This window comes from Heterocephalus glaber, unplaced genomic scaffold, assembly GCF_053883595.1.
Source record: "Heterocephalus glaber isolate CG9 unplaced genomic scaffold, H.glaber_assembly_v1.0 deba00001004, whole genome shotgun sequence".
Lineage (NCBI taxonomy): Eukaryota > Metazoa > Chordata > Mammalia > Rodentia > Bathyergidae > Heterocephalus > Heterocephalus glaber.
In genome coordinates this window covers 5,728,568-5,752,332 of record NW_028258179.1, presented here as the reverse complement: position 1 = coordinate 5,752,332, position 23,765 = coordinate 5,728,568, and the positions used below count along the sequence as shown (strand labels likewise).

The 23,765-nt window shown below is 53.0% G+C and overlaps 1 protein-coding gene across 4 annotated transcripts in view; it reads right to left on the bottom strand.

Annotated features, from left to right (window-relative positions):
- Positions 1 to 23,765, bottom strand: part of Inpp5d (inositol polyphosphate-5-phosphatase D) — an 89,077-nt gene that overhangs the window by 13,064 nt on the left and 52,248 nt on the right. For all 4 annotated transcript variants that reach the window (XM_087209426.1, XM_004868084.4, XM_004868086.4 and 1 more), the window contains 14 exons: positions 21,006 to 21,086; positions 20,833 to 20,904; positions 19,755 to 19,878; positions 14,093 to 14,199; positions 12,208 to 12,310; positions 10,536 to 10,732; positions 10,105 to 10,222; positions 8,097 to 8,193; positions 7,200 to 7,338; positions 6,372 to 6,480; positions 6,167 to 6,255; positions 3,758 to 3,839; positions 2,798 to 2,887; positions 542 to 655 (listed from right to left, as the gene is read on the bottom strand). In XM_087209426.1, coding sequence (XP_087065552.1) covers positions 542 to 655; positions 2,798 to 2,887; positions 3,758 to 3,839; positions 6,167 to 6,255; positions 6,372 to 6,480; positions 7,200 to 7,338; positions 8,097 to 8,193; positions 10,105 to 10,222; positions 10,536 to 10,732; positions 12,208 to 12,310; positions 14,093 to 14,199; positions 19,755 to 19,878; positions 20,833 to 20,904; positions 21,006 to 21,086 — 1,522 coding nt within the window. The remainder of the gene's footprint in view (positions 1 to 541; positions 656 to 2,797; positions 2,888 to 3,757; positions 3,840 to 6,166; positions 6,256 to 6,371; positions 6,481 to 7,199; positions 7,339 to 8,096; positions 8,194 to 10,104; positions 10,223 to 10,535; positions 10,733 to 12,207; positions 12,311 to 14,092; positions 14,200 to 19,754; positions 19,879 to 20,832; positions 20,905 to 21,005; positions 21,087 to 23,765) is intronic.

Sequence of the window (23,765 nt, the reverse complement as noted above, 5' to 3'; positions counted from 1 at the left end):
CCTCCCCTCCCCCCTCCACTCTGCAGACAGTCCAGCGAGAACTAGAAGCAAGGAAGAGCCGCGGATGATATGCCCAGAGATGCCACCCGGAAATGGTGTTTCCTGAAGGCAGTCTGTGTAAGGGGAGCGCTCCACCGCAGCTTGCCGTGGGATGCTGCAGCCACCACAGGCAGGTGCCCATAAGAATGAGGAGGCCCAGGCGAAGGCGGGTAGGTGCCAGCAGCTGTTTTGGGCTCTCAGTGCCCTTCATGGGCTCAGCAGCTTTGCTCAGGACGCTGGCTGAGTTACAGCCCAGCTTGGGGGACTTGAGGGCATTACAGTGTGTCTTGGGGTCAGGGTGAGGAGCCAGGTGACCACAGGGACTCGGGGTCAGTACGTGGGTTGCTGCTCCTGTCCCCACGGCTGGCACAGAGCTGTCCCCCTGGCGCCCCACTTCTTTCAGTCCTTTCCAGAGAGGAGAAAGGAGGACAGACTCAGATGTTGAAAAGGACCCAGGATAGGGTCCTGCCCGCCCGCCCAAAGGCAGCCCAAGGTCACTCACTCTCCAGGCAGCTGGAGTGGAACTCCAGGTAGAACTTGGTCTGCGACTTGGTCTTCAGAGTGGCGTAGCATGCAAGGAACTCAATCTGGCCCTGGCTGTCCACAGTCCCGGGGCCTGCAGCAAGTGAGGAGAGGCTCAGGCGGTGTGGCAGGCCGCGACATTTTCAGCGCCTCTCCAAGGCTTCCTTCCCGAGTGTGGACTCGCCATGCCAAGCTCCCTCTCGGGGTCCCAGGAAGGGCAGAGTCCAGGAGGAAGAAGTTTGCCTTGGAGTAAAGCTACCATGAGCGCCAATGCCCACCCATGCTGGGCATTGTAATGCTGGCAGCAGCCTCCGATCCATCCTGAGCTGGCCGCACAGGGGCACAGCACACACAACAGAGCTCGAGGCGCCAAGTGCTACTCTCAGCACTGCCCCAAAGCTCTGGGGCCCCATCGGCCCCTAACCTCACTCTGCAGTCTGCCACTAGGTCTGGCAGGGAGCTGGTAAAATGGCCCAGATGCTCACCACCATTCCAGTCTGTTCAGCTCCTTTTTGTGGTACCGGGGAGCGAACTCAGGACCTTGTGTTTGTGAGGCAGGTGGTGGCACCATTGAGCTAGATCCCCTCAGCAGCTTTTTTGTTGCTTTGTTTTTTTGGGTTTTTTGAGGCAGGGTCTTGTTATATAGTTCAGGGTGGCTTTGAACTCACTATGTAGCCAAGGCTGGCCTGGAACTCATGGCAATCCTCCTGCCTCAGCCTCCCGAGTGCTGGGATATAAGCTGGCTTTAAATATTCTTCATTTTCCTATAAATTCTGAGCCACTTGGGAGCAAGAACAAATCTTCCCTTTCGTCCCTCCCACCTATCTGTCCTTCTTCACTTTCTCCTACAGAACCCCAGGCACCCAGGCCAGGGTCCCTCAGGTAGATACTCAATCCAAACTCCATCCCAGGGATCAGTATCCTTGAGCCCGAAACAGACAACACCATCGCCAGTGACGCGGAGGTGACATGGGCCACCCCATGGAGCTGTCCCAACTCAGAGAAAGAGAAGGGGAGTAGGGATGAGGAGGAAATGCTAGGGAGGTTCTGGAGAGGCAGAGGCCAAAGCTAGAAAGGAGACATAACTGGCAGAGCAATGTCAAGCTGGGGTGCAGAAGGGAGGCCATGTTGCCGGTGCTGCAGACACCAGACCCAACAATCTGGGGAGGGGCACCCCAGAAAGACAGGGTCCCAGCCTCATCTGCGTCCATCAGGTCACAGCGGATGGGAGTGGCCTCTTCCTGCCTGGATTTGGGTTCCCCACATGCAGCTTCCTAAATGGGCCACACAGATGTAAGGAGCGGGCAGAGGGGGTGACGCCACAGCCCTGGCTACCCAGGCGGGTGACCAGATGGACACATGAGAGGGACTGCCCGGCCCCTGCTGCCTGGGGACCAGGGCTGGGCTGGGCAACTTGAAAAACTGCCTGCAAATCTGGTGTTTCGGAACTGGGTGTCGTGGTGCACACCTGTGATCCTGGCACTTGGGAGGCTGAGGCAGGAGTATCACTGAGAAGTCAAAGCCAGCCTGGGCTAGGTAAGGAGTTCAAGGCCAGCCTGAACTACATGGCAAAACCCTGAACCCCTCCCCCCTCAAAAAACAAAAACTAAACTGAAAACAAACAAAAATCTAGTGTTTTCCAAGACAGCCGCCCACACCCCATTTCCACAATGTCTAACATCTCCAGCACCACTAATGCCTATTTAATGTTTTCTTTAAATAGACACACTTTGAAAGCATAAGTGTAATTCTTTTTTTTGGGTACTGGTGATTGAACTTGGGTCTTTGCACTTGCACAGCAGGCAGCCAAACCACTAGGCTAAATCCCCAGCAGCGTAAGTGTAATTCAATAAAGTATACCACACTATTAAGTGGAAAGCTAAAGTGCTTGCCCACCCAGAAGGGATCAGCTTAAAACCTGTTAGAACAAACATACCACGGATCAACGGTCATCCCTGTCCCAACCCCAGAACCGGCTTCAGTGTAGCCAGGCCGCACTTTGGTAGACACCAATCATGAAATCTTTCTGACTGCAGCAGACTGAGTTTGCAATAGGTCAGTGTATTTGCCGGACACAGTGGGTAGATTCTCCGGAATGATGGTGCCTCCGCCTGCACGCCCAGCATCGGTCAGCGGGCTCTGGGCTTGGCGGGAGAATCAGCCTCACTCCATGCAGACCACAAATGGCTGCAGCAGAAGCTGAGAAAACAGAGACCCAGTTGCGGCCACCGCTTACCGTTCTTGGAGACGAACTGGGAGGTGACCCCGGCCTCAAACGTGGCGAACACAGGGCTGTGGTCACTCGTCATGATGTCGCTGGTGCTGCCTGCAGGAGAGGGGAGGAGGAGGAGGTCTTGAGGCTGAGCTGTGGATGACAAGCTAAGACAGGGCAGCTGACACCAGAGCCGGGAACCCTGAGACCTGGAAAGGCAGGCGTGGGCTGCTGAGTCAGGGATCACCGCCAGGGCCCCCGCCGAGAGCCAGCAACTGCGGCCCAAGGACGGCCACCTGGGGGTGTCCAGAGGGCTGTGAGCGAGCACCGGGCGGGTGCTTCGAGACACTGGGTTCCGGGGTAGCGTGTCGCATAGACAGCTGACACATCTGGTAGTGTTAACAGCTGCTGGCTCACCCCGATTTCCCGAACTCTGGACCTCCTTTCCCTTTTCTTTCCCAACTTCTTCCTCCCCCTCCAACCCAACTCACAAAACCTTCTACTGTGCCCGCAATGTTGTTAGCAAAATTCCCCGCCTCTTCATCCTTCCCTTCCTGCCCAGCCTGGCGGAGGACACAGCAGCCCCTCAGGTGTGGGCTGGCTTCCTCTCTGCCCTTTGCGCGGGGAGACCTCTGTGTTCCGCTCCCCTGTGCAGCAGTTCTGGGAGCCCAGGTGAGGCTCCCAGATGGGAAGTGGTATCCTAAGAGCCACCATGGTCTCCCGGCGCCCTGAAGGGGAGGTGGCGAGGGCAGGTGGCTGCCTCTTCCCAGGAAGAGAACTGGCAGGATGCGGGAGGCGGGTGTGGATGCAACTGAACCCGGCTGCAATTGGGAAGGAGGTCACAGGCCTGGATGGCTCTGGTGTGGAGGCGATACACAGGCTCTTTCGGGTCACCTGACTAGGGCTGGGGAGCACGCCCATTTTCCAGATAAGCAGACTGAGGCCCCCCTTGGTGCTGTTCTTGCAAGGCAGAGTTGGACTCACCATAGGACTGACACACCACGTGCACCAGGGGATAAGACTTCCAGAGGACCCGGTCGCACCAGGAGGGCAGGTTGTACTTCATCTGCAAAGCAAAGTCACAGCATGGTGAACGACCTGCTACTGTTTTCTTTTTGTTTGGTAAGAAAAAAGAGAAAAAATCAAAACAGAGAGAGAGAGAGAAGGAAAGTAAGGCTAATTGGTGACCCCAGCAATCCGTGCAATCATCTGCTAATGACTCTTAAGAGAATTTACTCATAGGTCACTTTACACTTCACTTAAAGTCCTGATCTCACTGCTGTGCCCACACTTCCAGACGTTCCAGATGACCTGCTGTTTATTTGTTTGAGACAGGGTCTTGCTATGTAGTTCAGGATACCCTTGAACTCACTATGTAACCCAGGCTGGCCTTGAACTCATGGTGATCCTCCTGCCTCAGCCTTCTGAGTGCTGGGATTAGAGGCCTGCCCACCGTGCTCGGCTTTTTCACCCATGTTGTTGCCTGTAAAAGTTCCTTTGCTGAATGCTGAAGGGGATTCCACTGCATGTATACACCGCATTTCTGCTGTTAGTAGACACAGGGTTGGTTGTTTCTAGAGATCAGGAACGGAGCTGTTCTGCCTCACTGTTGGTGGACAATGTACCAATTTCTCACTCATAGTGCAGTGCATGTGTCACTTCCACAGATGCTGCCAAACCCTCACTTCCTAACCTTGAAGCTCTCCTGTGACCTCTAGAACCATACCAAACTGGCCCCGCTGCAGCAGAGCATCTGGATGAGGCCCAGGAACCTGAATTCCTGCAAAGCTGCTCCAGGGACCCACTTGCTCACCTTGGGGAAAGAATAGCCCTTACCTTCTTGAGATCTGAGTGCATCTGTAAGACTCCACCCAAAGCCCTGAGCCTTTTGCTCACGCTCCTTGTGCCTGGCCCTCCTCCTTGGCTCCCTTTCCCCGTCCTGCTGCTAATCCTTCCTAGTCTTGGGCCCCACTCCCATGACACTGAGTGCCCAGAGGATGCTGGTCCTCCTTCTAACTCTTCTTATGCCTCCATTGTTAGTGCTGGTCCTTTCTCTAGCATCAGAGCGCAGGGCACCCAAACCTGTCCGCACCTCCACTTCTTGCCCTTCTTTCATTCCTGCAATCTCACCTGGATGTGACTGTCTCCTCCAAGCAGGGAACTCCCAAATCCATGAATCCACCCACTTTTCTCTTTTAATACCAATCTCATATTTTCAACTACCTTCTGGCTATCTCTGAGCTTCTCTATTGATATTACCCAATCAATATGTCTGGAAACAAGCTCTATCTTTCCCCTGTGACCCAGCTCTGTCTTCCAGTTTTTATTAATGGCAGCTGGATCTCTCCACACATCCTCTTTTCTCCTTTTCTTTCATTTTCTCCATTGCCCCTGGGCTCAAGTGGCCCTGGGTCTTCCACCATCCCACACCTCTGCCCCTCAGGACCCTGCCTTGGGCTGGCCTCCCTGGGTTGGGCCCTTGAAGGTGGCATCTGCCCCCTCCCTCTAATGTACCAGCCCCTCCACCACCACGGCTGCCCGAAGAAACCCAGGCTGCCCTTCAAGGCATCTCTGAGCAGCCTCCCAATCCTTCCTGGCCACCACAGTCACTTCCTCCTTTGACTGCTGTGTGGCCTTTGTCATTGTCACTTCTGCTCTCAGCTTACAGTCAGGTGGGCTCCTGTCTTGTCTTCCTATCACAAACTCCTTGGGGCGGGCAGCTCCTTCAGCTCTGCTTTCGTCACCTTGGTGAGGACTTGCCCCACCACAGGCCATTGGGAGAGATCTCCCAACAAACGAACAAATAAATGTTTTACTGCATCTTCTACAAAACTCTGTTTCTTGGAACACAAGCGACCTAAGATATTGAAAACCATAATGCTCCGAAGCCCATAAAGGCTTTCCTGAGTTCTGCAGGGAAGAAATCTATTTAGTGTTGATTAATTTGGCAATTTAGTAAAATGTATCTGATAACAGGACCCTGGATTTATTGTTTGTTGTATATTTGTCAAAAATAGGCTTCAGAACCTAGTTATAAAAATGATGATTGAATATTCTCTCAGAACCTTAGTATAAGGGTCATTAGTTCAGCTCCATTATTATTATTAATTTTAGTTTTTAGAGACAAGGTCTCCCTATGTAGCTCAGGCTGGTCTTGAACTCACTATATGGCCCAGCCTAGACTCCAACTCATGGTGGTCCTCCTGCCTCAGCTTCCTGAGTGCTGGGACTACAGGCGCATACAACCAGGCCTGGCTGGTTCAGCTCTTTTCAGCATCCAAGTTGGTTGCCCAGTTCTTGTTCTGACACAAATTAACGAGTGATTTCTTTTTTCTTTCCCTTTTCTGCTGTCTGGTGGTCAAGAAAGCCAGGAGGATCCTGGGAAAGACTCACCCCTGTTGCTTTCTGCTTCGTGTAGGCGTATTTGTCCCGAGTCAGCCTTTCAAATCGATAGGTGGGTGCAAACGTGATTTCTTCCTCCTCTGAAACACAGATGAGAGTCTCACTTGTGAGCCCCAAATTTCCCCACACTGCAGACACTGGCCTCCCCCAGCAGGGACATCTGGGGGACGGGCAGGGGCCCCAGGAGACTCCTCACCGAAGTGCAGGAAAACCTTCTGCTCCCTCCTCTCCGTGAGCAGCTGGTCGTGGGCCAGCAGGTCGGCATACTGCTGCTGCCTGATCTTATGGATGATGGCTTCCGCCTCCTGGGGCAAGGACGCATCCCGGTGAGACACCCTTCGCCCTGACCCTGGGGACCCGGGATGCTGCTTCCTGGTGCCCAGGGTTTAATCAGGGAAACCAGAGAGCAGTGGCGTCCCAATAACTCAAGTCCCTGGCTGGGCTACATTCGCATATGGACTTTTTATTCCTGGCACACTGACTTAATATCTTTTACTTTTATTTATTTATTAATACTGAGGATTAAACCCAGGGCTACCACACTGAGCTATATCCCCAGCCTTTTGAGACAGAATCTCGCTAGGTCACTAAGTTGCCCAGGCTGGGATTGAACTTTTGATCCTCCTGTCTCAGCCTCCTAGAGTGGTGGGATTACAGGCAGATACCACCGTGCTCCCCACGGTCAGTTTTATTAATCCTTCATGAGACAGGCAGGTCTGCCTGCTTGATTTCCCTCGCTCTTTCTGTGGAATGGAGACAGCCTTGCCAGCCTGTGAGTCCCCAGGCACTGGCTCCCTGATCTGGACACAGAGGGAGCCAGCCTGCAAGGTGAAGGACTGTCGCTGACCAGCTGGATGACCTGAGGTAGTGGCCATGAGGAGGAGCAGTATGGCAGTCGCGGGACCAGAAGGGACCACAAGGAAAGGCTGTGGCTCCATGATAGGAAGCTCATGCGTCTCCATGATCATCTGCCTTAAACTGTCCCTGGGATCCCTTCCCCCAGCCCCAGGCAGAGGCTCCTTACCCAGGTGGGCAGGTCCACTCGGTAGTTGAGATCCCCAAGCCAGAAGAGGTGGGTGAAGCGGTGAGTGATGTTAAAGGGACTCAGTTTCTTGTCTCCCAGAGCCAGGAACCGGAGGATGTTCATATAGTTTTGGTTTCTCCTAATGCAAGGGAAAAGTGCCATCTTGCATGGGGTCACTGATTCCCACCCCACAGGGCAGGAAGACAAAAGGGGTTTGGGGAGCTGGGTGTAGTGGTGCATGCCTGTAATCCCAGCACTCAGGAGGCTGAGGCAGGAGGAATGCCGTGAGTTCATGGCCAGCCGGAGCTATATAGTGAGTTCAAGGTCAGCCTGAACTGCACAGTGAGGCCTTGTTTCAAAAAAAGGGAGGGCTGCACAAGCGCAAGGACCCAAGTTCGATCCCTGGAACCAAAAAAAAAAAAAAGGGAGGGGATGTTGGGGGCCCTGGGGATCAGACCACCAGCCTGCTGCAGTGGACCACCCGGCCATACAGGTGGGCAGGGAAGGATGCAAAGGGGCTTCTGGCCAGGCTGGGAGCTCAAAAGGTCAAGGCCAAGCAGTGGGACCCGCCTGGTGGGCCATCGGAAGAGTGACTAATCTACATGGCATCTTCCTGCGTGGGCCACTTGGGCTGGATGGGCTTTACCCGTAAGGGGGCCTGGCTGAGGCGGCCCTGTAGAAAGCGGGTGGTGTTCAGTGTCCGACAGCCTACGGCCCAGACACCTTCCCCGTCCTTCAGACAAGTCACCCGCACTTGAGGCCCCCATAGAGCTGCAGCTGTCTCTGCAGAGCCAGGAAGAGCCCCTAAGGGTTGTGTCACCCACGGGGTCCCAGGCTGAGCAGGGGATTGGGGCATTTGGAGTGGGGGGACCCGAATACAGGGAAGGTGCCCATTACCTGAGCTTTTTTTCACTTCCGGAAGTCAAGTGGCTGTTAACAAACCCCAGAGAGGTTCCGTTGAACATGAATGACACTCCTACCGCTCCCTTGTTCCCTAAGAGAGGGAAGAGAGAGAAGAATCAGAATATCAAACAGGCACAGGTGGCAAGTGGTGGGAAAGGCAGAGAAGGGAAGGATATTAAAAAAAAGAGGGAGGCGGGGAGCAGACGAAAGAGAGTAACCAGGGTCCCTTGGGGTGACAGGTGGACAGCCAGCCACCCTGGGCTTCTCCCAACTAACCAAAGACCCTCACCCAGAGCACACTTTGTTTTCTCCTCATTTTTCTTCCCAGTACTGGGGACTGAACTCAGGACCTTGAGCTTACGAGGCAGGTGCGGCGCCACTGAGGTAAATCCCTGGCCTCCCCTCATTCTGATCTATTCTAGACTAGTGCTTCTCAGAGTGTGTTCCCTGGGCCACCTGGCAACTTGTTGGGAGGAGAAACACCAGACCCGCTGGACCAGAGGTTCCGGGCTTCAGGAAGGTACAGGAACTGGCCCACTACTGGCTCAAAATGGTTCTTACATCTTTAAGTGGTTGGGGAAATAAAATCAAAAGAAAAATAATCTTTCAGGACACATTAAACAAGGCTATGGGGTTTTTTTTTTGGTACTGGGGATCGAACTCGGGTCCTTGTGCTTGCGAGGCAGGTGGCGGGACCACTGAGCTAAATCCCTGGCCCAGGACACATTAAAATACAAAGGATTAAAAAAAAAAAAGTACAAAGGATTTCAGTGTTCACAAACAGTGTTTTATGAGAAGACAGATCCGCCCTGCGCTCTAAGTATTGCCCCTGTGAAGCTGCTTTCAGGGCAGAGCTCAAGGGGTGCACCCACCTGCCTCTCAGTTTGCTGACCCCTGCTCTGTGACTGAGCCAGGCCGGAGGCTGAGAACCACAAGCCACGTGTGGTCCCTGAGTGCCAGGCTGCTGCGCTCCTCACCTCGGACCTCAGACCCCTGGGGCCGGCAGAGCCACCCCTTGCCTTCCCCTTGTGGCTCCAGTGTGGTCACCCTGGAAACCACCTTCTTGCCACCTGTCTGCTTGCGGACCATGTCAGAGCCCACAGAGCTGTGGAGAGCTAGGCTCCATGCACTGGTAACTTCCCGCGTCCAGCCCCAGCCCGCCTCGGCCCTGAGGTGCTGGCCCAGAGTTGGGGCACTGGCTGAGGTGAGGCCCGGCGGCGGAGGTGCAGTTCTGTTTGAGTGACTTCTGCCCTGTGGGCAGGGGCCAGGGAGCAATGGAATCCAGATGAGGGAGGTTCCTGAAGCCCATGCTTCCGAGCAGGAAGGACAGAGGGACTCATGCACGTGGACACGGGAAGTTGGAGGTTTGTAGGCAGGGAAGCCCGGGCCTTTGCATGTGCGATTGCAGCAATCCTCCTGCTTCCTGTTATCTCCAGGGCTGTCCTGGCCCGGCTCCAACCACCGGAAACCACTGGCTTCGCCCCTTGACTCCACCAGCGGCCCTGTGTCCACACACACAGCACCCCCACACTCAGAGACACACACACATAACAGACTGACACACACCCATAAACACACACTCATATTCCCAGGGTGACACAGACTCACATACATGCACAGATCACATAAACACACACATTCGATGTGTGCAGCCCCCTCACAGGTATGCACTCACGCTCATCCACAGGCTGGCTCGTCCACACCCCACGCTCACACACACCCAGACAGGGCCACACAGTCACTCAAATGACCAGTCTCCCTGCTCAGTTTTAGTGTCGACCGTGGCAGATCTTGGCCAAAAAGGCAGAGGTGAGGCGTGGCCTGTGGGCCACAGAGCTGCCCTGCCCCTTCCCGGCAGATGTCTGCCCACCCCATTCCAGGCTCTGGCTGCTCAAGCGAGGCCCGAGGCCCATGTGCCAGCCCCAGACTCTTGGGGGTCGATCCCAGGTGGCAAGGACACCACAGGGCACACCATGGGGGGCGGGCGCCCCTGCCCGCTCACCCAGGGTGTTGGCGATGCCGGTCTTCACATTGCTGGTGCAGATGTGGCTGATCCGGTTCTCGTGCTCCGGCTTGGCCAGCACTACGATGCGGATGTTCCACAGTGTGTGGATGGCGACCTGGGGAACAGCATTGCCACACTCAGAGCACAGTGATTCGCCCCAGCCCTGGCGCCTGGGAGCGGGGTGCTCTGTCCATAACCCTTAGCCTTTGGGGTAACTCTTAACGAGGCCAGCAATGAGGCAAAGCGTCTTAAAGATGAGACCGTAGGCCCCGTCAGCTTCCGAGTATGGTCTCCAGTGCACCTCTGGCTCTGCAACCGGGGAACCAGAGACCCAAATATCTTTGGAAGTGGGGAGGCGCTAGGCCGAAGCTGCCCTGGCCCCTGAGCTGCTCCTAGCCAAGCAGAGACCCAGAGTCCCACTCACTCACTGTTTTAAAAGTCATGCTGGTGACTTCTTGCAGGGAGTGTCTGAGTATCTCCAGCCACTCCTTCTCTCCCAGGGGGTCCTCCTGGGTGCCGATCACGTAGATGTCATGCGGGATGTAGTCTGCAGAGTCGTCCCGCGTCTTTCCCTGCCCCTTGGAGAGAAACCAGGACGTGATCTTCTTGGGAGGGGGGGCATTACCTTCAACAGCAAAACCCAACACCACGTGAGTCAGAGGCCGGTTGGAAACGGCCAGGGGGGAGGGGCCACACGGTCACGTGAAGCCCTTCTGGCAAAGGCCTTAGAGAGATCTAAGTGCCAGTAACACCGGGATGCCCTAGGGGTCAGAATCCGGGAAAGTCTCTTTTGAAAGACGATGTTAAAGCCCAAAAGAAGAAACTGTGGCGCAGCCGGGCAGGAATTACGGCCCCCCCCCCCCCCCCCCCCGTGTTGCAGGAGCAGCTAGGGCAGGCAGGTGACCGCTTGTGGAGCCCCTCCTACCCTGCCCGGTGCAGCGGGCCCCAGCTGGCTCCTCCCAGGTCTTTCGCCCCCTCCCTTGTGCAGCAGGACAGCGTGAGCACGTGCAAGCACAAAGACTGAGTCAGATGCAACTGGGCATCTCCTCCCTGCTCGCCTATTTCTAGCTGAGGACTTACTCCACATTATTCAGTATAACACATACGGTTAGCCTATCTATCCACCATCCATTTAGTATATCTTCAGTATCTATTTTTAGCTGAATACTTTCACTAAATGCTTAGTATAATTTCTATTTAGTTTACATGTTATACACAGTGGTGCCTACCTGGGTGCTCATCATTTATTAGTGCCGGGAGTGTGACAAGTGCCCAACAAATTTGTCTAGAAAGGGCAGCAAGTCACGAGACCACTGACACAGACAAGTTCTAGTTTGGGTGCATCAGAATGTATCAATAAATTCAATAAGTTTCCAAGCAGTTGAGTATCAAGGTATGACTGTATTTAGTATACAAAATGTATTAGGATATAAGTATATATGCTCTATTAGCAGTTATATTTGGTATTTACTTATTTATTCCCAGCCAAATATCCATATTAAAAACTTACTTGTTCTTTATACAAAATTCAAATTTAACTGGGAATCCTCTACCTTTCTACCTACCTAGCAATCTCTCTCTTTTTCTTTCTGGATAAATTGGGGGTAGATTTCTTTTTGTTGTTTGTTTCTGAGACAAGGTCCTGCTATGCAGTCCAGGCTGGCCTTGAACTATGTAGCTCAGGCTGGCCTCAAACTTGTGGTGATCCTCCTGCCTCAGCCTCCTGAGTGCTAGGATCACAGGCATGTGCCACCATGCCCAGCCTGTTCTCTTCAGGGCCTGGGCCCCTTTGCCCCTTGGTGAGCTTCTTAAGATATGAGCCCCTTCACCTAGATATTCAGATTCTTTACGTAAAACCTTCCAATTCGGAAGTAACCTCCTCTGGCTACTCTTGGGGTACAGCTGTCTTAAACTCATTTTCCTGTTCTGAGAGGACAGTGGGATTCCTTAGAAAGGGGCCGTGAGGAAGGGCTGGGTTGGCGAAGGGAGTCAGGAGACCCAGGGTGTCCCCACCCACATGTGGACAAGGAAACAGGAAGACAGGGCCAGAGGCGAGGCGAGGCGAGGCGAGACGGGGCGGGGCGGGGCAGCAGCACCCACCCATGTTCCAGGTGCCGATGAAGATGGTGATCATGTCGGGCTCCGGCTGCTCTGAGTGCTTGTTCTTCATTTGCTGCAGGAGCTGGCAGAAGCCCTCCCTCTTCTGCGGATGGAAGGGGCAAGACTGAGCGTGGCCCCGCCTCGTCCTTTGCAAAGGACTCGGTCAGCACCCAAAGCATAGCGAGGAGCATGAGCGGTGCACACTGGCAGGACAGCGGCTTGGAATCAAGTGTGCAGAGGCACGAGTAGAGGCTTCTCTGACCCAGCCGTTCCACTGCACGGCTGGGCAGGGGCACTAAGGAGAAAATCAGGCTCTGCGAAAGACCCCACCTCAACAAGGCCCTGCCCAGCACGTGTGGGATCCAGACTCAGGGGCAGGCTTCGGGCCCAGTCCTGGGGGGTCCGTGAGTAACTGTCACAAAAGCGAGGGTACCACAGGGTTTACAAACGAAGTGCAGAAGCACTTTGTCAAAAAAAAGAGACGACCAAAATATACCACTACATATGAAAAGTTACACGACAAAATGGTATGACTGGCAACATTGTATTTTCGATTTTAAAAAAACATCTGGAAAGCCCGGTGGTGTGGCTAGCACTATAATCCCATCACTCAGAAAGCTGAGGCAGGAGGATCGATGTGAGTTCGACAGCCTGGACTACATAGCAAGACCTTGTCTCAAAAACATAAAACACCCCCCAAAAAAAGAAAAGAAAAGGGAGCAGGGGATGTAAATCAGTGGCACAGCACCTGCCTGGCAAGCACAAGGTCCTGAGTTTGATCCCTGGTACCAAAAGAAAAAAGAAAAGAACACATCTGGTAAGGTATAGCCCAAGGTGTATGGTGTGTTTTAGTGGTATATGGGTGTTTCTATTTTAAACTTGTACTTATTTGTATTTGTTACCATTTCACCTGTGAGAATAATTTTAAGTTACAGAAGCTAAGTAAAAAGAAAAGAGCATGTGAGGGCTGTCACAGCTGCCTTCCACTTTTTCACCTATTTTTCCTGGGTCACAGTGGGGCAAAGCAGGCTCACTGCTCTCTTAGGATTCAGTCACTGGGGGAGCCTGACTTTAAATGGCACAAGAGGACACAAAATTTCAAGTCGGGCCATAGGAAAGGACCAGCCTTTGACTGCTTCATGTAAACACAGCCAGCAATTTCACATGATTCAAACTCCTCACTGCAAGTCTCAGAGTCCCCTCTGAGAACTCTGGGTCACAAAGCTGTGACTGATGGTGGCCAGCTGTGTGGACACCATCTGTAGTTGGTGGTGCCTCATGATTCGGTGTCTCAACCCTCCCGAGCTTGTAGCAACGGGGTGAGCTAACTGGGTTTGGGATCTATGCCCATGCACCAGGAGGCTGCGCAGCAAGGCCATTTTTCTCTCTACCTCTAGTCACCTGTCTGGCTCCCACTTCCTTGTTCTTCTCAGCATCCCCCACATTGTCCTGCCTGGTGTGTCACCCCCAGAGCTCCGTCCCACCTCCCCAGATCCCCACCCTTTTCTTATTTTGGACAGGGTCTTGCTAAATTGCTAGGGCTGGGCTTAAACTTACAATCCTCATGCCTCAGCCTCCAAGAGTGTCAGTTAGAGGCGTGAGCCCCCACACCTGGCTATGGGTGGGACATTGAGATGGATGAACAGGTGGCAGAGAACTGGCCTCTAGCTGCACAGGGGCCACCCTGGGCTGCCCCCCAGGCCCACGGCAGCTCTTCCTCCTGGAGCTGTGACCCAGCCCATCCCAGCTGCCCCGAGCTCTTCCAGAGCTGCTGTGACCTCAGCTTCCCCAGGTGTGAGACGGTGACGAACGACAGTACCATCCTGGAAAGACAGCTGTCCCCCACTGCCCTCTTGTCCCCTTTCACAACTTCGCTGTCACTTACTTTAGAGTCAGCAAAAACATATTCCTTCCTCAGAGTCTTCTCTTTCTCTGTTTCCACCAAAATCACCAACTTGTTCAGAAACTTCTGAGACTTGATGAGCTGTAGGACTTAAGGAAAATGGCAGTTCATTCATTTGTCCACTTATTCGGCCAGGGGTCCAAGCCTCCATCTCGTTCCAGCCCCTCGGTCCCCAGACCCCACCCCGGTGCTGTCAGCTCTTGGGCCCTTTGTGGGTTCTGTGGGCTGAGTCAAGGGTCTCAGTTTCCCCAGGCAGGTGCTTTGAGTTTGGTATTTTGGTTCCTGTGAGTGCGCTTTATCTAGCTGCCTCCCAGCTGTCAGAACCATGTCTCAGTCCTTTTTCTCCTGAGTGCTGCTTTCTGAAGGAAGTGACAATAGCAGAGGCATCAACTGCTGTCTTCGTTTGTTTCTGAGACACAGTCTCACTATGTAGCCCAGGCTGGCCTTAAACTCGAGCCTGCTTCAGCCTCCCGAGTGCTGGAGTTATAGGCGAGTGCTACCACACCCAGCTCCTACTAGGAATCCCACCAAAGGGAGTCCTGGAGGCTTTGCCAGCAGCAGCAGGAAACTACCTATAACACGGTGTGCACCACTGCCCCTGGATGCCCTCAGACGTTCCCAATCTTCTCTCAGGCTGCATCTCCTCCCCCTGAATTTCTGGTTTTCCTTGACATCTGCTTGCAGGTCCCTGCTTGCTTATCAGAATGATTATTCCATCAGGGGCAGTAAGTGGCTCATTTTCTCCACATCACGTTAGTAAAACTAGAAGCTCCCCAGGTGACACCCTCCTGGCATCCTAGTACTAGGGAGGCTGAGGCAGGAGGATTGCCTTGAGTTCAAGGCCATCCTGGGCTACATAGTGAGACCTTGTCTCAAAAACAAACAAATAAATCAGTATGCATTTATGCATCACTTCCTCCTTGCCAAGCACTGTTCTGTGGTGAGCGAGAGATCCACATCCTGGCCTTCGTGGAGTGCATGTTAAAGTGGGGGTGCATGGGGCCGTTGCTGGGATTTATGAACAGTAAGGAAGCATCTGGGCAACTGGTCACCGTTGAGTGGGCGCCTTTGGATACCAGGTCTGCACAGAGCTGGGCAGGACCGGGTCATTCAGGCCCCAGAGGACAGGAGTCAGGACAGAGGGAGCCACACTCCCCGGCTGGGTAGGGGCGGAGTCAGGGGCCCAGAGGGTCTGTGCTGATTGGGTGCAGTGTTGACCTTGTCCCCCTTTACACTACATCAACATCAGCTCTCGGGACTTTAAAAACTCAGCATAGATCCTGCTCACACCGTCAGTGCCCCCCACTTTTCCTGACACTGGAGCTCGACTCTGCAGGAAGATGACAGCCTGTCACCGCCACCCCATCCCACTGCTCCATTCAGCCTCCCCACGACAACCCTGGAAGATCGGCCCCACCGTCCAGAGCACCCTGATGCCAGGTACCAGGTACTTCACTGAGTTCCCTTTAAGCCTCCTTGAAGCCCTGCAGGACGCTACTGCTCTCTCACAGACTGGAGATTAAATGGAGGGCCAGGGAGAGGACATCAGATTAAGGTCACAAAGGGCTGGTCTGGAAATCACCTCGGCTTCCTTTATTGTATTTATTGTTTTGGTTTTTTGAGACTGGGTCTCACTATGTAGTCCAGGCTGGCTGTGAACTAGCAGTGATCCTCCTGCCTCAGCCTCCTGAGTGCCGAGATTACAGGTGCATGCCTAGGCTTCTAATGCCACTGATGTGGCTCAGGATCCACTACCCCACTGTAGGGCACCTGACACAGGGAATATTTTCAGCTGAAGGCGTGTGAGCATCAGCAGCTATAGAAAGGACTCTCTGACCATCCCAGAAGCAGGTGATAAGATCATCATGGGATGATGCCCTCCCTACACCTGGGGGCAAGAGCATCCCTGTCTATCTCTAAGACAAAGGAATCTGAACCCCCAGGCCCTGCTAAGTCCTGGATTCCGTTTCCACACTTAGCCGCCAGCCCCATGTGCTGCCTGCCTCCTTCCCCTCAGTCTCCCCTTCATCACACTGAGCCCGGACTCACACAGGCTTAATGCCAGCCTCATGTCTCCACCTCCTCTGAGCACTTCCGGGTCACACAGAGCTTATCCAGAACCAATCTTTATGCCCTTCTCCTGCTAATCTGTCTTGGCCTCTGCCCAGACCTGTTGGAGCTGCCTCGATGTCCTGAATCAATTCAATATGTTGACCTTTTGTAGTCATCTTGACCCTGGGGAAGACCCAGAAGTTGCAGAGATCTGGTGAATGAGGTATGCGAGGATATACTGCAGTGCTTTTACAAGCCTGCCCTTCCTTGGATGGCAGCAGCATTCACTATGATCACATTTGGTAAAGTGGTAAAGACCTTCAGGAAAGAGGACTCCAGAACTGCTTCAGAAAGTAGCAAGGACAGTGGGATGAGTGTGTTTGAAATGAGGAGGATTATGAGGGCCATTCATGGCTATGTGTCATTTACTGCAACAAGGTTTTAAAATTTAAGTATTCACTGCACATTTTGATCATACCCTGTGTACCTTTCCCTCACCGCACCCCACTTCCTACTCCCCTATTCCCTGCTGCCCCAGGGCATCCCTCACCCTCAGTGTCACAGCCTGCTCCTGGGTACCTCCACTCACTAGGTGCTAGGCTAGGACCTGCCAAGTGCTTGTGCATGCACGATGAGCTCAGTATTCCTCTCATTCAACACCAACATGAGAAAGCCTTTTTTTTTTTTTTTTGGTACTGGGGATCAAACTCAGTTTCTTGCGCTTGCGCAGCAGGCAGCGAAACCACTGAGCTAAATCCCCAGCCCCAAGAAAGCCATTGTTATTTCCATTTTACAGGCAAGGACACCGAGGCAGAGAAAAGCTAAGCAACCAGACCAATATGATACAGCCAGCAAGTGGGAGGGCCAGGATTTGAACCCAGACGGTGGATCCCTGCAGCCTTCCTGTGCTCTTAGCCTCCATCCTACTGTGGCAGCACAGGGTCTGTGCAGAGTCAGCACTGAACACATCACCTCCCCTCCTGCCCCATGGACGCCCAGCCCTAGGGATCCCTGGGGACAAGGGCTGCTACCCAGGGGGCATGGCTGTCAGGCAAAGTGCACAGACTGTGGCTGGGGAGAGACTGGGTGGAGCCTGTGCCTGGGACTCTAGGGACTTGCTACATCCCCAGCTCTGTTTCATTTATTTTGATGCAGGTTCTCCATAAGTCACTAATGTGCCCAGGCTGGGCTCAACCTCCTGATCCTCCTTCCTCAGCCTCCCAGAGTGCTGGGATTATAGGTATGTGCCAATGTGCCCGGTTTTATACTTTCTTTTATCCTTGTTCTTTTTATTCCCATTCCACCTAAGAACAAAAGATGTTCATCCTGGCTGAAATCACCAGACAACACGCAGGGCAGCCCCTTAAAGATAAATTTCAGAATAACTGTGAATGATTTTTTAAAACATAAGTATGTCCCAAATATTGCATGGGACATACTTATGCAAGTTCAGGCCCCTGGGGAATTTAGTAAAAGACTGACTCAAAATACAAAGTAGAAAGGCCTGGGGAATGTAGCTTACCAGTACTGTAAAAAAAGGAGAAGGAACAGGAATGCTACTGTACACCAGAGGGCCTCTGGTTTCAAAGGGCTACCTGAAAAGGGACACAAACTATTGTGTGAAGGTGGGGGTTCTTTTGAGGGGAGGTCTAGAGCCTTTATAGATCCAGTGATGATCGCTTCTCGGCCTTTTGGCTACGATCTAGTGTAGTATATAGATCCAGTGACTATCTGTAGGAAGAGACATTGCCATCAGCCAGAGCTGGGGACGGCCTGGGAAACTCCAGGTCCACACGCACAGCTGACACCGTGCACGGCTCCCCTACCCTGGGCCTGCCAGCCCCTGCCTGGACCCAATGCCAGGTGGAAACAAGGCTGCCACCCTGAGAGCCACCCCCACCCTTCCAAGGGCCCCTGTGCAATAGCACTGGGATCCAGCACTCGAGTTCTTGCCGAGCACTTGAGGTAGCATCTAAACTCGTCACCACTCTCGTCACCACTGAGGCTGGCACCCAGCCCCCCTGCTCAGGACTCCTCTCTCCCCTAGCCAGGCCCTTTCTGCTCTCCCTCAAGGCCCTCCTCCTGCGGCCTCAGAGCATTTTCACCTGTCATTCCCTAAGCTGGATGCTTTCCCCAGCCCCTGTCCAACTGGCTGCTTCTCAGCCTGGAAGTCAGGGTTCATGTGCCTCTTGCTGAGAGGGGCAGGCCCCAGGCTGCTCTACACTGCTCCTTCAGCCAGGTGTGGGGTTGCACCCCAGTAATCCCAGCACTCAGGAGGGTGAGGCAGGAGGATCGCTGAGAGTTCAAGGCCAGCCTGGAATACACAGTGAGTTCGAGGCCAGCCTGGAATACACAGTGAAACACTGTCTCCAAAAAAAAAAAAATCAAACAAAAACCCCCTTCCCGGGCCAGGTGTGGTGGCACACACCTGTACTCCCAGCACTTGGAAGGCTGAGGCAGGAGGATCACTGATTCGAGGCCAGCCTGAGCTACACAGTGAGACCCTGTCTCAAAAAACAAAACAAACAACAGGGCTGGGGATTTAGCTCAGTGGTGCTGCCTGCCTAGCAAGCAATAGGTCCCGAGTTCAATCTCCAGTACCAAAACAAACAAACAAACAAAAAACCTCTTCCCTCTTCCCAGCCCTTCCCCATCCTATTATGCAGCTCTATTTTCCCAACAGCACTTATCGGTAGCTGAAACCACTGTATTAACACATTTATTTGAGTATTTACTGACCATTCAATACATCAGAGTGAAAATTCCACAGGGACAGGCACCTCATCAGTGCACCCATTGCCTGGATGCCCAGGCTCCTGCCCCCAGCAGCCTCTCTGTATGCATTTGCCAGGTGAAGAGTTCCCTGTCTGTGGGCAAGAGATAAAGCCTCAGCAGTTCATGCCTTAGGGTCACAGCCGGCCTCGGAGAAGGCCATGCGCCAGCTCTCTCCTGTGTTAGTCACTTAATCTTCTGCATCGCTGATTTACACCAAAGGAAATGGAGACCCTGGGAAGCAGGCCAGGATCACACAGCTGCTAAGGCAGCTTGGACGTAACAAACCCAAAGACTCGCTGCTAAGTGGCAGAGCTGGGATGTGAATTTGCTCAGCTGGATTCCAGAATGCACGAGCATCAGCACCAGTCAGTATGTGCTACACTAAAGACACCACCAGCCAAGGACACCATGCCATCTGGCCAGGGCCTGTACCAGGCATGGCAGGTGACAGGGTGGGTCAGACTGGCTGTGTGTGGGGAAGAGACACTGTCATGTAATCACTATGCACGCGCACACACGCATCTGCTGCTATGGCAGGATGCACCAAGTGTGCTCAGCAAGGTGTAGGCTCCCCTTGGGATTCACAGAGGGCAGGGGAGGCCCCATAGAGGTTACCTCAGAGCAGGACAGGATGCCCACATTGTGGTGAGGATGGTATGCAGCCAGGGGGGATCACCCTCTGCAAAGGGGTGGAATGTGCCTGGCAGGTCCTGCTTCTCCCCAGTCTGCTGTCATCAGTCTTCTATTGATCGTCACCTACTGATCAGTCACACTAAACCCCAGTCGAACCAGAGCACGGCAGGCATGGGGACCTTACTTTTCTTGTGGCTGTAGAACTTGTCATCGGAGCTGTCCTTGGACTTCTTAATGATCAGTTTCCCAGACTCCACGTCAACTTTGAGCTGCATTTTCTGGGGAATCCCAAGAGACTCGGCCTTCACCTTTGTAGAAAGACAGATGTGGTTCGTTGATTTTCTGGCCCCACTTTGGCAATGCCAACCTGTGAGCCCTGAGTCTACAAGGCCATGTGGGGACATCAGGACCCTGTCCCCCAACCTGTACACATTCTGCAGCCTCCTGGGGAATCTCTCACCTTCACCTCAGCGGTTCCACCCATGGGGTTGGTGGAGGAAACAGATGAAGTGTGGGGAAATGGTTCATTCACTGATTGCTCCAACAACACTCATTAATGGCATGTGTCGGCTACTTCCAGAAAGGGCTTGAGTAATTAATAGTTCTAAACTCAGGTCCTGTTACAACCACTAATCGAACATTTACTGATAATGGGGGGGGGGTTGTCCTAGGCATGCTTGAAAATGGAAATCTGTCTTTTATAAGAGTATTTCCAGGGTAAGAGGACTTTGGGGTATGGGTAGGGAAAGAGAGAGAGACAGAGAGAGAGAGAGAGAGAGAGAGAGAGAGAGATTGATTTTCTAAATCTGGGACCAGGCAGGTCGGGTGTACAAGAATCACAGCAGACTCATGAAGCCAAATCCACTTCTGGGTCCAAGCCTGGAGATTCCAATCAGTCCCTCTTGGAGAAATCACAGAAATTCTCATGTTCTCAACCACCCCATGCCTCACCCCAGTGCATTGCTTTGCAGCCAGTTTTGGGTCCAATGTCTCATGACTGCCATTTTGAGAAGGGCACAGTTGACAGCCAACAAAGAGCTCTCCCCTCACTGGGTCCCCATCAAGGGGGTGTCACGCATGCTTCACGGCAGCAACTCAGATGTTTAACCATCGCCCGAGCTGGGAGGTCCACCCACCGCCATTCTCCACCATGGGGTTCCCTGCCCTTCTGCAGCCCAAGCCCAAAGCCCTCTTTCCAAAGGACCCAGATGTCCGTCCCCTCAAATGTGGGGTGCAAGGCCAGGCACCCCAGGACCACTGACCTCAAACGTGACGGGAGGGATGAGGGAACGCCAGTGAGGAGGCTCGGGACCCTCGTGCAGCAAGGCCTTGACCTGTGGGCAGCAGCAACGACAGCGTCAAGGGGAACGCAGAGGCTGAGCCTGTGATTCTCTGTACAAAAAGGGGGGCCTCAGAAGCCACAGATCCCCAGTACCTTGTCTTCGATGGAGGACAGCAGACTTGTCAGCTGGCTGAGCTTGGCCACCATGCTGGCCGGACTGGCTTCGCAGGGCACCTGGGAGACAGGACAAAAAGGAACAGGGCGGCCCGACTGCAGGGAGCTGCTGCTTCCATCCTCCAGGTGCCCGAGCGTAGCACCACTGCCCTCTGGACAAGGATGCCAGGGTTAGCTGCGAGCATCTCAAAACCCACACAGCCAAAAAATAGCTCTTCCCTCTAAACCTGCCTCTCCCACCCACTCCGTGGCTTCAAGATCTAGGCCCGCTCCCTCTCCCACTCACATCTCCCTCGTGGGTTTCCTGGTCTGCTTTCCTGGCCTATAGCTTAAAACCCTGGGCTGGCTGTTCCCCACCACAGGGAGACAGGACCCACATGCCGGGGACCCTGTATGAAGTAGATCCTATCCCAAGCCACTCTCGGCCTCATGGTTGACCTGCCTTGAGCTACAACTTCTTTTTCTTTTTGACCACACTGGAGGTTGAACCCTTCACATTGAGCTACATCCCTAGAGCCTTCCATTTTACTTTTTATTTATTTTTTTTGAGACAGGATCTAGCTAAGTCACTAAGTTGCCCAAGGTGGGACCTGAACTTGTGATCTTCCTGCCTCAGCCTCCCAGAGTGTTGAGATTACAAGTATGTGCCACCGCACCCAGCTTTCTTCTAATCTACTGCTAAATCGGTGTTTTTGTATGTTGCTTTATCCTTGCTTGGATTATAGGCCTGTGCCATCAGGCCTGGCTTAAACTACACTTTGAGGTTTTGTTGGGTTTTTTTTGAGACAGGGCCTCACTATGCAGTCCAGCTTGGCCTTGAAGTCACTGTGTAGCTTCTGTCTCAGCAGTGACCCTCCGAGCCTCAGCCTCCTGAATGCTGGGATTACAGGCTGAGCTACCACGCCTGACTGTGAGCTACAATTTCCAGGACTCTCCAGAGACCTGGATTCCACCTGGGAAGGGCTCTTCCTTGTCACTCAGATTCACAAAGAAGTGACCGTGAGCATGAATGCCCGCTAAGACAGTCCCTGGGTCACCTCCAGCAGATCTCCCTGCTTCGCTCAGTCACCGAGAGCTCGAGTTGCAGGCTCACTATAGGTTTCTCCTGCTGGAACCCAGGCTCCACGAGAACTAAGACCAAGAGCAGCCAGGACGCAACTAAGACTGCATCTAGCATTGCAGCCCTGGGGCTTGAAGTAGCACCCAGCCCACAAGGACACTGAGCAGGGCTGCTTGGTGACCAGGTTCAGAGGGCTGCAGTTGCTCGTCTGAACTCACACAGCCAATGAATGGAGCAGCAGGACTTGGACCCTGCCTACCTGGCACCAAGTTCCCGACCTCAGCCGGGCATGCTGCCGGGCACCAGAGATGGCTGTCAACAAGGCGCCATCTTCATTTACTCTTTTGTTTGTTTCTTATGCAGAAACTTTTAAATTTGGTATGATCCCATTTGATGGTTCTTAGTACTATTTCCTGTGCAACTGGGGTTCTGTTCAGAAGTCCTTTCCTATGCCTATAACTTCAAGTGTTCTATCTATTTCATCTACCTCTGCCATAAAAAAGATAAATTTGAGTCATTTGTAGGAAAATTGGTGCATCTCGTTATGGTTTATAGCTAGATGTCCCCTCCAAAGCCTGATGAGCTCACAGGTGGGGATTTGGGGAGGTGGCTGGATTGTGGGTGTGTGACACTGGGTTACTCCACTGATGGGTTTATGGCTGGGTGTGAAGTGGAGAGGTGAAGCCTTGTGGGAAGAGGTTGGTCACTGTGGGTGTGGCCTGGAAGAGTATATTTTCCTCCTCTTCCCTTCATCCCTCTCTGCTTCCTGCCTGCCATGCCATGGACTGTTTCCTCTCTGTGATGCCCCATGACTTGGAACCAGCCAACTGTGCACTGAAACCTCTACACACTGAGAATCAAAATAAACTTCTCCTCCTTTAACTTGTGTTCCAGGTGTTGTGTTCCAGCAATAAGAAAGTAACTAAAACACACTTTGAGACCACAATGTTAAGTGAAATAAATCAGACATAAATATCACATGGTTTCTCTTATATGAGAAACCCAAGGTATAAATAAAATAATTGATAATAGAAGTAGGGAGACAGATCTTTCTCAAATGGGAAGGGATCAAGAGATGTAGGGAGTCGCAAAGGAAGAAAGGGAAAGGGAATGAAAATAAAAATTAGGTTGATGGGGATTTAGCTCAGTAGTGCTACCGCCTGCCTTGTAAGCGCAAGGTCTTGAGTTTGATCCCTGGTACCAAAAAAAAGGAAATAAGAATTAGGATATGTGGGCCAGGGATATAGGTCAGTGGTACGGTACCTGCCTGGCAGGTGTGATGTCCTGAGTTCGATTCCCAGTACCCAAAAACTGGAGTAGGCTGAGAAATCAGACACATGTCTGACCAACAACCAAGTGATGACCCTTTCCCTTGTCCCTTGCTTAACGTGTAGCCAGGGTACATTTGCTTTTGACCTCGATTTTCTACCCGTTTAAAGTACACCACTTCTACCATCACCACCCCAGAGTCACCGCTGCCTCCACCACACCAGCAATAGCATCACCATTAACAGAAGAGATTGGGCACGTTCAGGGTGGGATGCCCATAGACAGCATCGCCATCAACAGTACCAGCATGGCCGGGCTCCATGGCACATGCCGGTAATCCCAGTATTCTGGGAGGCTGAAGCAGGAGGATTGCAAATTTGAGCCCTGTCTGGGAAATTTAAGGAGACCGT